Source organism: Harpegnathos saltator, unplaced genomic scaffold, assembly GCF_003227715.2.
Source record: "Harpegnathos saltator strain DR-91 unplaced genomic scaffold, Hsal_v8.6 scaffold844, whole genome shotgun sequence".
Lineage (NCBI taxonomy): Eukaryota > Metazoa > Arthropoda > Insecta > Hymenoptera > Formicidae > Harpegnathos > Harpegnathos saltator.
Genome location: NW_020230698.1, coordinates 1,339,704 through 1,351,365, shown reverse-complemented (window position 1 = coordinate 1,351,365; position 11,662 = coordinate 1,339,704). Strand labels below are relative to the sequence as shown.

General features: G+C 50.1%; 1 protein-coding gene across 1 annotated transcript; it reads right to left on the bottom strand.

Moving 5' to 3' along the window:
- Positions 1-1,877: 1,877 nt before the first annotated feature.
- On the bottom strand, positions 1,878-6,275 carry LOC105188017 (uncharacterized). Its single transcript, XM_011149226.2, has 3 exons — positions 6,231-6,275; positions 5,918-6,058; positions 1,878-3,728 (listed from the first exon to the last, which is right to left on the bottom strand). Exons 1-3 carry the CDS (start codon positions 6,273-6,275, stop codon positions 2,502-2,504), a joined length of 1,413 nt encoding a protein of 470 aa, XP_011147528.2. The 3' UTR covers positions 1,878-2,501.
- Positions 6,276-11,662: the final 5,387 nt, after the last annotated feature.

The window sequence follows — 11,662 nt, the reverse complement described above, 5'->3', positions numbered from 1 at the left end:
TGTTATCCACGGCCGAAAAAAAGTGGAGGATTTATACGGCGTTTTATTAAGGCTAATACGAAGGGCGGCTCCGCTTCGACAATAAAGGGATATTACTAGATACTACGCGGCCGTAATGCGTCGATCCGGCATAATGTACGGAACGTTTCAACGGCCTTCTGCCAGCCATCCGTTATGTGCATGCCCACGCACGCACGCACGCACGCACGCACGCACGCACGCACGCACGCACGCGCGCACGCACGCACGTACGCACGCGAACGCTCGCGAAAATAATAATAACGCGCGCACAGGTCGTCGTGAAAACGGGTTCGAAGGCTGTAACGAGAGAATCTCCTCCGCGTGAGAGAATCGCGGCGAAACCGCCGTCGCACGCGATCTTACGCGAACGCATTACCGCCGGATTTCGCATCCTCCGGCGGATTATGCCGATCGCGTTCAGCGACCTTCCCGATGGCCACGCGCTCGTCTCTCCGACCTGCGAGTGTCCTTCGCGGCGAGCGTCGAGCGCGCATGGACTCTCATGCGTTCATGAGACTTCGACTTACACCTTGAGGAGAAAAACAGACTTCTTCTCGCTTGGATATTCGTGTCCAGAGATCAGCTGGACCAGCGATCCTCGAGCGCTCTTGCGCGCTCTCGCGCGAGAGAGTCCGCTTGTTAATAACAGAACGATCGACGATTAACGCGACCTGTTCCTAGCGAGATCAGTTTGTTAAAAAAGTCATAACTATGCATATCATTATGCATATCATTATGCAAAAATGCATATTTATTTCTTTGAGTTTTATTCAATGTCCATTGTATGAAATGCATCGTTATATAACTTTGAATAATTTTTGTGGGGAATTATAAACCGGTTGTTTTTTCGATCATTTGGTGGTTCTAACGTTAACACGTTCGCTACCCTTGTTTATCTGAGGAAATTCCCCCGGCAGACCGCGTGGTATCTGTTCATATAATTATACAAATTATACAAAACAGACTCGGGGGTTGTTTACGTGGATACAAAAAGAAAAAAGTATCGCTGCTACACGCTGCAAACACAGACAAGCCAGGTAGTGAACGTGTTGAGTCGCTAAGAAAATGTCGTTCTCCCGATAATATAAGGAAACTTTCTCCGTGACAATAGAGAAATAATAATGAAAAATCTCCTTCGATCGAGTATTCTTCTTCGGCCTCCGGCGACACGCGCGTCTCCGCAAAATCTCCCTTCGCGAAGAAGACGCGCGTAATGGGACATGGGTGGGACAGGACGCGGTTGGACGCGAGATCCTCGTTAATCTCCTCGTTACTCGCGGACACGCGATACCCGAGCGAGCGCGAGGGAAGGAATTTAACGTCGTAATATATTCGCGACGGATAAGAATCCGAAGTGTCAAGGTCGCGCGATTTCTGCCCCATCTTCGGCGGCCGAGACACGACGGCGACAAATCGAGCGACCGGCTAATAAGAGAGAATACCAGCCGGGATTGTGATGCAAATTCCCGCGTGCGCGTTCGAAAGGAGCCACGAGAATTGAAAGAGGCGACGCGGCTAATTAAAGCCGCGGGCTCGGATTCGCGGGCGACAATTCGCGGGTTTTCTTTCTCTCCTTCTCTTTCTTCTTTCAGTGATGTGCGCGAGGATTTGAATAAACGCGAGGGACGATCGCGGCCTTCGAGGGGACCGGATCCGATCGCTATTCTTCGAGAAACCGGACAGCCGGACGGCTCAATTTAAATCCCCGCGCGGATTGACATTATCGGACATTGCTTGGCGTGTCCGCGAGCGAGGAAGCAGGCATTCTCCGTCGGAGTCGACGTCAATGTCCACGGGCATGAAAGATAGTGGTCGTTTGTACATGCGTGCGCAATTGAGACATGCGTGCTGTTTCTTTTCTTTTTAATAAAATCGTACAATAATTTAAACACAGGAATGTGCGTGTGTTAGGACGTGTTCGTTGCAGAAACGAGGCGCGTTACAAAGAGCTGCTGAATAAACTGGCGTGAGAGGACGAGTAATAACGATGCCCGTACCATATCGTATAGAGCGAGCTACCACGTGAGCGACGCGAACTAGTCGAGCTCGTGGAATTCCCGCTGGAGAGACGCTTCAAGATGTCTTAATCCTAGTTCTTTGAGCACGACGCAAGTGACTGATCCGCGTAAAACCGTTTCGCCTCGGTCCTTCGACCGTCACAAAGAGGGTGACCTCGAGGGTGCGTTTCATCGGGGTAGGCTTGTGCTCGACAATGACGATTTCGAGCGAGGCTTCTCTCTCAAGAATTACATCGACATACAGTATTTCGCGCTCGCGCGACATTGATTTCCGCTTCTCGCGATGGGACGAGTAGAATCTACAAATGCAATTACGCTCTCACATTTTTCAAGATGTATAAAATGTATTAATTTTGAGCTTAAACGATAAAGTAGGACTCAAGTCGCCGAGAAGATTCGTCGCCGAAAAAAATATCGTGAGAATAAATATACGAAAACGAAGAAGCGACGAGACCGGGGTCCTCATTTGGTCACCTCGGTCTTCTCGCTCGAGTGAATCTGGCTGCGATATTGAGCCGACTGAGCGATGGGCGTCTCTAGGATCGGTCGTACGTAGGAAGCCGCCACGAACGCGATGGGATCGTTCACGAGCGGCAGGTTCACCTCGAGTGTAGGGTCGCTCTGGCTGGAAATCGCGGAGACGACCGGCAGAGACTTCTTGGTGACGATCGTCAACGGCGCAGGGTCGATCTTCACGGCATCCTTGCGATTCGGCCCCTCCAGTCCGAGGTTCTTGTGAAGCTGGATGCGGTTCTCGTTGTAGTCGTGCAAAACGGACACCAACGGCAACGCCTCCAGCTGGTACTTGACGGCGGCGGGGCTCGCCTGCGACGCTGTCTTCGGCTGCGCCGTTTCCGGATTCTCCGTCGGTTTTTCCGCTGGCAGGTCGGCGTGAAGAGAGTTGTGCACCTGGACCCGACTCTGATGCGAACTCGCCAACGGCACTTGACCAGGAAGGATCACCGTCTCGTACACGGGCTCGGCAAGGAGCCCGATCGCTGGGACGGGTTGAACGGCCTTCAGACGAATGTTGCTGTGAACGTCGACGCGACTCTGGTGAGACGTTGCGGCGCCGCTGAATCTCGGGATCAGCAGCGGGTTCAGGAGTCCGTAAACGGGCGCGACGACGGTCTCTGTTTTCTTCTCCGGCGTCGACGGTTCATGAGAACTCTTCGGCGAGCCGGCCTTCGCCGGCTCCAGCTGATCGGCTGGATCTTCCTGGGAACGCGGCTTTTCTGCTGCGAGATTATCTCGATCGGCCTCCGCCGCTGCCTCGATGCTGCGCTTCCTGCGCAGGCCAGTGCGCTCTTCCTTCGCCTCCTGCGCGGCCCTCGCGTGCTCCTCCAGGTGGGCGTTCTTGGCTAACAGGACCTCGCCGGTCTCGCGCGGCAGATCGCCGTCGGTCGGCAGATTCGTCGCGGCGACGCGGAAGCCGCCCTCGTCCGCGACGTAGAAGACGGATTGCAGGATTCCGTGAGCGTCCACGTAGCTGTAAGAACCGCGCGTGACCCCGTCGAGACCCCGCACTTCCTCCTTGGCGGACGGCCCGCCGGCGTAACTGTACGCGTGCACCCCGTTTCGCGTGTCCTGCAACTGCTGGTACACCGGAAGTGGATCCGCGAGATAGGCGTAGGGCAGCAGGGTCAACTGCGCGGCCGCCGTCACGCTGAGGATCGCGAAAACTGGAATCTGCGAAGTATGAGATTCTTATCCTCTCTTTCTCCTTCTCCTTCCCCGTCTTTCTCCTGCTCCCTCGGGAACACGGAAACGCCGCCGTTAACACCGGCGGAGTGACGTGCACACAGGAAGGCGGTAGTTTCACCACGTGCTTTCCAATCTAATCTTGATTGAGGATTATCTCGCGCGCGTGAGGTCACCGAATTCTTCCGATATCGCGGACGTCATCGGCCACTCGGCCGACGCTAATTTGCCGGATATCGATGGTGGATTTATCCGCGTGCTTATCCAGCGCCTCTTCGCGCCTTCTCTTCGAGAAGCGAGAACTACCGCGGCGGGAATTTTCGCGAGTCCTTTTCAGGACGAGGGGCGGTTAGCCGCGCGACGAGACACTCGAATTTTACGCCCGGCATCGGCAGTGGGAGGAGGAGGGGCACAACCACGGCACTTGTGCAGTGCCGATCTGCACGTGGGACGGGGAAGTTTATACTTGCATGAGCCACTCGGGAGATTCAGCCTCTCTTTACGATCCAATAAGGCCTGAAGAAGCGGCGACAGGCCGCTCGCCGCACAGGGGAGAAAGTGATGGAACGCGATCGCCGAGCCGCGCGACAAAAAGGAACAGGCAGACCGGTCTGATCGGAATTTTCGTTTGAAACCGTCCCGCAAGCGGACAGTTTTATCGTTGGAGAGGGAGAGAGAAGGTGGAGATAGACATGTGTGCAAATTTTCTTGAGAGAAAAAAAGAGGACAGGAAGCTTTGAGTGCCTCTGCGACCGTGAGATTTCTCTCCACGACTTTGGACATTCATTCGCAAATGTAAAATCACGAGAGGGTGATCGTTCTTTCCAGATACAACAACGAATTCTCGCGTCGCGAGAAAAAATATGTGACGTTAAATAAATATCTCATGTATGAAATATTTATCTCTTTCATCATTGTCGCGACATACATGTCCTAGATAAATGCAGAATCTACCGTTAGTTTTATATTAATTAATGTTGATCGTTATTAATGTCGTTGCCCGTAACAATAGTAAGTATTACAATTTGTATCAATAAATCGGTGAAACATTTGTCAAAAAGTCAATAAATTACTTCTCGGAACTGATATATAATCTCGATTAAAAATATATTGCCAGAGATAAAAGGGTTAAATGACGGAATGACACGATGGTCGAACTAAATGTCGAAGAAAGTGAGACCAAACGAAAATTTTGTTCAGACCGTCGGTGACAAAATCGCGGAAAGCACGACGCGCATCGCATGAATAGTAACTTGCACTTCTCCTCCGTGACGCTCGAATGAATAATTTTACTTGGGGAACGGCGGACGAGGCACGTTGTCTACAATATCTAACGATTTAAGCCACTATAAACGTTAAGCAAGCAGCTGTAAAATCGCCATATTCCGTAAGACTGGCGGGGGGAAGAAGTTACACCGCGCTGAGAAACAACGGAGGGGCTCTACTCCGGGGAGAGCTGGTGGTGCGTCGGATAAGCGGAGTGCCATTCAGCGGAGGCTTCGTCGCCGTAAAACGCACGGCGGCCGCACACTCGCGGATTTTACACGCGTTCATTTTTCAGCGCTTTTATATCTCGACGAAACGCAAGTAGCCCGAGAGAGAGCGAGAGAGAGAGAGAGAGAGAGAGAGAGAGAGAGAGAGAGAGAGAGGAGCAAGGGAGAGAAAGAGGCTACTCGCGCGCGCACAACCCCGGCGAATAAATTATGCCGCCCACTCATACATCACTCCCGTGGATGTTCGCCCACCCCGTCACCGAGCCGTCGCGCTATTCACCACTTGCAATAAAGACCCCGGCGCTTCGTTTACGACGTCGCGCACATAGTAAGCTGAAATAATGACTTTTCCATGCTCCTCGCATGCGACGCAATCGGCGTCTCGTGTATCGAAAACCCCGATTAATTGTCGACAAGCCGACCGAAGATCGACTCAGTCTACTCGACTAGTGGCTATTCTTCTTAGAAATTGAATCATGTTTCTTTCTTTCTCCCCTACATCGATATTGATGACCGACGTCGCGATTGAAACACTGAGCGACATTTGAGCCGCGGCGGATGTCGCGTTCACGTTCGATAAGCCGCCCCTGTGGCGGAGAAAATTTTATGAAAAGCGCTGGGCGACTTTTTACCGAGCCAAGGGAGAAAGGACCAAGAAAGAGAGCGAGAGCAGGTTGCACTTACCAGGGCCTGCATCGTGCTCGTTGTGTCTCTGCCGACCTCCTTACCGGCTGAAGGACTGTCCGGGCTGTGCACCTTGCTCCCGATCTGGTTTTGACTTATATACGCGGCGCGGACCGAGCGAGATGTCTTCGAACCAGGAACCTGAGGAATCATCGAAGGACAAGGCGGATCCGCTCGCCGAGACGGGATACGTCGATCCCGGATCGTCGGCCGATCCTGGATCCCCGCGAGCGTGTTTCCTCGCCCACCGCCGCTGCCCTCGGCCTGGCAATTTCGTAAAGGCGAGTCGTAAAGGTGAGGAAAGTCGCCGTACCGGATCCGACGTGTTGCTTTTCTTCGTAAAACCAACAAACACCATACCGTATGAACAGCATAGGAATTCGCTCGTCCTGGTGATTTATGGCTTGATTTATGGAAGCCTCGTCATGATAAACAAATTAGGCGGGATTCACACTATTCGTCTAAACGACGGCAGGCGGAAATGCACCGATCCTCCCTCCGTTAAATCTTGTTGGAATAGAAACGGTCAAGGTGTGACGATGATGGATATCGCGGTTACTTCCATGCGAAAGCATTGAAAGCGTGTTTTAACACGCGCTGACAGGAACCTGTCAATCCTCTGTCAAATTTTCTTTTCAACCCAGTATCATTGAAGCTGAGTCATAATGACCCAGGACGTTTTCAAACCCATTAAACGTTTTATCAAATTACCTATGCTAAGAGACTACTATTTTATAAAAGCTTCTAGCTACTTTTTCTAAAACCATAGCTGACACTGCGATGGTGGACCAAAGAATACTCGAGTCATCATGATCCACCTCAACGTGCATGTAATATTTTATCACAATAACGCCGGGTTAATAGAAATCATTATATATATAAAATCATCCCCATTAAAAAAATATACACGTAAGACGCGAAGATGACGGATACTGCAAAAAATGCATTGAAGAATGTTTCGACGGAGGGTTGGCGGAATCCTGCCTACTTTCCAGACGAACAGTGTGAATTCAGGCTTAACAGGTTGCAGAGTAAGGTCATACGTATATTCTTCGCAATACGAATGTAGAGGGAGAATTGGGGCTAGTTTAATTTTCATTCTTTATCGCAGATTTCTCTTGCTGCTTGGGTTCGTTTGCTTTTGTTGCGAAGTACCGGCGGTCGTTAGACTCGGTCTACCCGCAATCGACGGGCATCGTCGACGAGCGGACGCTTAATCCTCCGCAACGAGGCCTCGATAGACCGTAATGATTATTCTTATGACGTACGAAGCGGGCATTTTTGCGCGATAGCGCGCAATTATGGGGCGTCGTTAGAGCGCGGGAGGTTGAATGGGAGAGCGCGCCACAGAGAGAGAGAGAGAGAGAAGGAAAAGAGCTTCAGGTGCATGAAACTGGTTCGACTTACCGGAGGTCGTTCGACGATCCCAATCGCGTAGATGTAAAATTTCGTCGTATCGTAACGCCGGAGAGAAAGAGAGGAAGAGAGAGCTCGGGTTTTCTGGTTTCGCGCACCGCAGGCTACGCTCGACCTCGGGCCGCGCTTCATTTGCGACTCGGTGACGCGCGCTTAATGAGATATCCTACGCGCGATCCTACTCAAGAGTTCCGGTTAAGGTACATTACTGAATTCGCGATCGTTCAATCTCGGCGTGATGGAGTTCGACGGACGCGCGAAGGTGATCCGCGAAGGGTCGTCTCGCGATTCTTCCGAGACGTTCGCGTCGCGCCCCCGACGACGCGCTTTTATTTCAGCGAACCAAATCCAGAAGCGCGTTTTCGCGAAGGAGGGAAGAGAGACGGGGGGAAAAACGAAAATAAGAGTTCGCGTTTGTTATTAGCATTAATAGCGATGCCATGATAATTGCCACACCGCGCCGGCCGAATGACACCAAGGCCAGCCGGGCTGCGCCCGTCGTCGTAATCTCGTCGTCTTGTTTTTACACGCGTATTTGTTTTATATGAGACGAAACGTGTTCCCCCTCCCCTCCCTCCTTCCGCCCTTTCAAGACGCACGTTTAATAAAGCGCATACCGCACTGAAAGCCGCGCATGTCATAAGTTCGCAAACAGGATCAAGTAACAAGCTTTTAATTTTCCCGACGGTGCGCTAAGGGGAGGAGACTGGAGTCCGATCTGTTACTCTCCTTATTGCCTCCTCCTCCACAGCCGAGCAACACTGTGTATCTAATAAGCCGCGCACTTGTGCCACGGCGAAAAATCTCCTACGCGCTCTCGCGCCCACGGTGACTATCAATTACCGCGGCCGACGATGCGATATAAAACTGCACACGGCTATATTTGTACACGACACGATGTTGCACTGGAATCGATCAGTGGCGCGCAGAAATACTCGCAGTCCCCAATTGAAACGCGTGAACACTCGAGGGGAGAGAGAGAGAGAGAGAGAGAGAGAGAAAGAGAGAGAGAGAGAGAGAGAGAGAGAGAAAGAGAGAGAGAGAGAAAGAGAGAGTGAGAGTATGTGAATTTCCAAATATTTGTTTCGTTGTGTATAAAAAACACAAAACGGTGAAGGCGTGACAAAAAACCTGTCCAAAGCCTTTATTTAAACACCACTTTGTTCACCAGGTCTGTAAATATGAAACCGGTATTTGCCCATAGATGGCCCTAGCTGTCAATGTAGTTACCGTCAAACAGCGTCATTGGCGCCATTTCCATTTGTTGACGTCTGACAAAGATTTTCAACTCACAACAATACAAGTTTCATACAACAGCATAGTTTGCAATAGCGTTGAACATGTCGAATTTTGTGCCTGGAAGCTACGATTTGCGGACAGCATTGATTTTCTGTTACCATTTGAAGAAAACTGCTGCAGAATCGCATCGAATGCTTGTCGAAGCTTACAGTGAGCATGCTCTTGGTAAATCACAGTGCTTTGAGTGGTTTAAAAAATTCGAACGTAGCGATTTTGACGTGAGAAACGAAGAACGTGGAAGACCACCGAAAAAGTTTGAAGACAGCGAATTGCAAGCATTGTTGGATGAGGATGACGCTCAAACGCAACAACTCGCGGATCAATTAAATGTGACACGAGAAGCCATCTCCATACGTTTGAAAGCCATGGGAAAGATCCAGAAGATGGGAAAATGGGTTCCACATGAACTGAATGAAAAACAGCAGGAAAACCGAAAAACCACTTGCGAAATGCTGTTCGCCAGGTACAAAAGAAAGCCATTTCTCCATCGAATTGTGACTGGCGATGAAAAGTGGATATATTTTGAGAATCCTAAGCGTAAAAGATCATGGGTAACTCCAGGCGAACCATCGACATCGACTGCAAGGCCAAATCGCTATGGACGGAAGACAATGCTCTGTGTTTGGTGGGATCAGAAGGATGTGATCTATTATGAGCTGCTAAAACCTGACGAAACCGTTAATACTGAACGCTACCGACAACAAATGGTCGATTTGAATCAAGCTTTGCGTGAAAAATGACCAGAATATAAAAAAGGCAACACAAAGTGATTTTGCTTCATGATAATGCATCATCACACACAGCAAAACTGGTGAAGGAAACGATTGAGGCGTTTAGTTGGGAAATACTTTCGCATGCGGCTTACTCACCAGACTTGGCTCCGTCCGATTACTACTTATTTGCATCGATGGGACACGCACTTGCTGAGCAGCGCTTCACTTCTTACGAAAGTGTACGAAAATGGCTCGATGACTGGTTTGCCACGGCACGCAAAGCAGTTTTTTGCCGTGGCATCCACAGTTTTTTTGCCGTGGCATCCACAAATTGTCAGACAGGTGGGAAAAATGTATAGCTGGCGATGGGCAATACTTGGAATAAAATATTTTTTATCATTTTCATACAATAAACGTGTATTTTCTATACAAAAATTCCGGTTTCATATTTACATATGAAACCGCTGGTAAATTGTGATTTGCGATAGATCGTGACAAGAGTGGAAAAGGTTCATTCATAATAATTAAGTATCGTTTCATTTTGTAAGTCTCAATTTGAATGCATCGCACCGTTATTATCTTCAAATGACAATCCTACAATTGTCGGATCTCCACAAACCGGCCTCGTAAAACGTCACTTATCTCTCGCTTGTACGCTAGACCGATAGCACGGGGAGATGTCGATCGATTAATATCCAGGCAGGCGCAAATACACGCGCATCCTGGACATCTAGCAATCCTGGATGACAGGATATTCTCTGGAAACACGCCGTGTCGCCTCTTTCTCTGGATTCTCACGATTCACGTGCGATTTGATCATTTCCTCCCGCCGCGACTCGCGTCCAAACCAGATCGTCCCTCCCTGCCGCGAATCCTCTCGCGCAATTAGGACAGGGGATCCTGGCGGACGATACGTTCTTCAATTGCGGCTTACTCGGGCGGCCTTGATCACGGCCGCGACACGGTCGTGTTCAGCGAAATTGTTCGCCTGCCGCGGCTTTTTTACCCCTTTTTCCCGCGCCGACCGCAGACGTCCAGGAATCCTTCTCCTGGCACAATAAAATCACATGACCCTCGTCCTTGGCGGTGCTGGTTGCGATGACCCGGACCCGCGCGGCACAGCGCGGCGCGTATGGCATCCGCGCGGCCGGAGGCGCGCTTCGAATGAATATTATAATGACATAAAGGGTTGGCGCGGGGGATCAACCTGCCCGCCGGGTCGCGTAAACCCGAGACCGCGGCTATTTGCATATCCTGTTTCTCTGAAAGCAGCACGGGGTTTCGAGTGCACGCGATCGATAAATCGCGCGTGAATGTCGCCGAACGCGAGTCGCGCGACGCCGGTCGGGCCGATAATTACACCTCCGACGTCGAAGTTTCCGTCAGTCGCGTGTCAGGTATCGTCATCTCATCCCGCATCGGTGGTCTCCATCGTGACGCGCGAGTATATCGCTTGTAAAGGGCGCCATTTGATCCTTAGATTAGCAGACGCTCCCACTCAGATAGATTTTCACAGGATTATCACGATGAGAGGCACCGATGATGAAAACTTTGTGGTCCTGTAATTGCATGTTTGGGAGGAACGAATATACCATATCGACTTCGTCGTTAAATTCACGTCCTGCGATGATATAGATCCTTCGTTACACCGAAGCGACAAGTTTACTAAAACCTGCGAATTATCATGTGTGCGTTACGTCTTACGTTTAATTTACACTCAACATATTATAATAACGTGTAAATATTATATTAATATATAAGATACATGTGGGTTTTTAGTCACGCGGGAAATTTTTCGTCACGCAGATTTATCAAAAGTTACACTCGGATCCTCGCTTTGCATTTTGTGCGATATGTTGTTCTGAGTAAATCTCGATTATCCTTTTCGTGTTTCTTTTATGTTTCTATTTCGTTATCTCATGAATATGGATGCCATACGAGCCGCCCATAAGAGTTACTTTACCAATCCACCACGACCAGCAAAGTCGCTGTCGAATTTACGTACACCCGTCTACCTTACTCGTGCAAACTTATTTACGAATGCTCCTTACGCGCGAATCTTTTTGACGCTATTCTCGACCTGAAAAATCGCGCGCGATAATCTCGGGGAAAGAACGAGCTCCAGCGCGATTCACGTTTCGTTAACCTTGCCCCTTTGGATTTTCTTCTTTCTTTCTTGCGATACGCGCGAATAGCTTCTTCGTGGGACTGGTACCGCGCGCGATCGGCCGTTCGATTCCGAGCTTCGCCGGGAGATCTCTCATTCTTCCGGTTATCGGTCGTGCGATATCAGGATGAAAAGTCGGGAATATAAAAG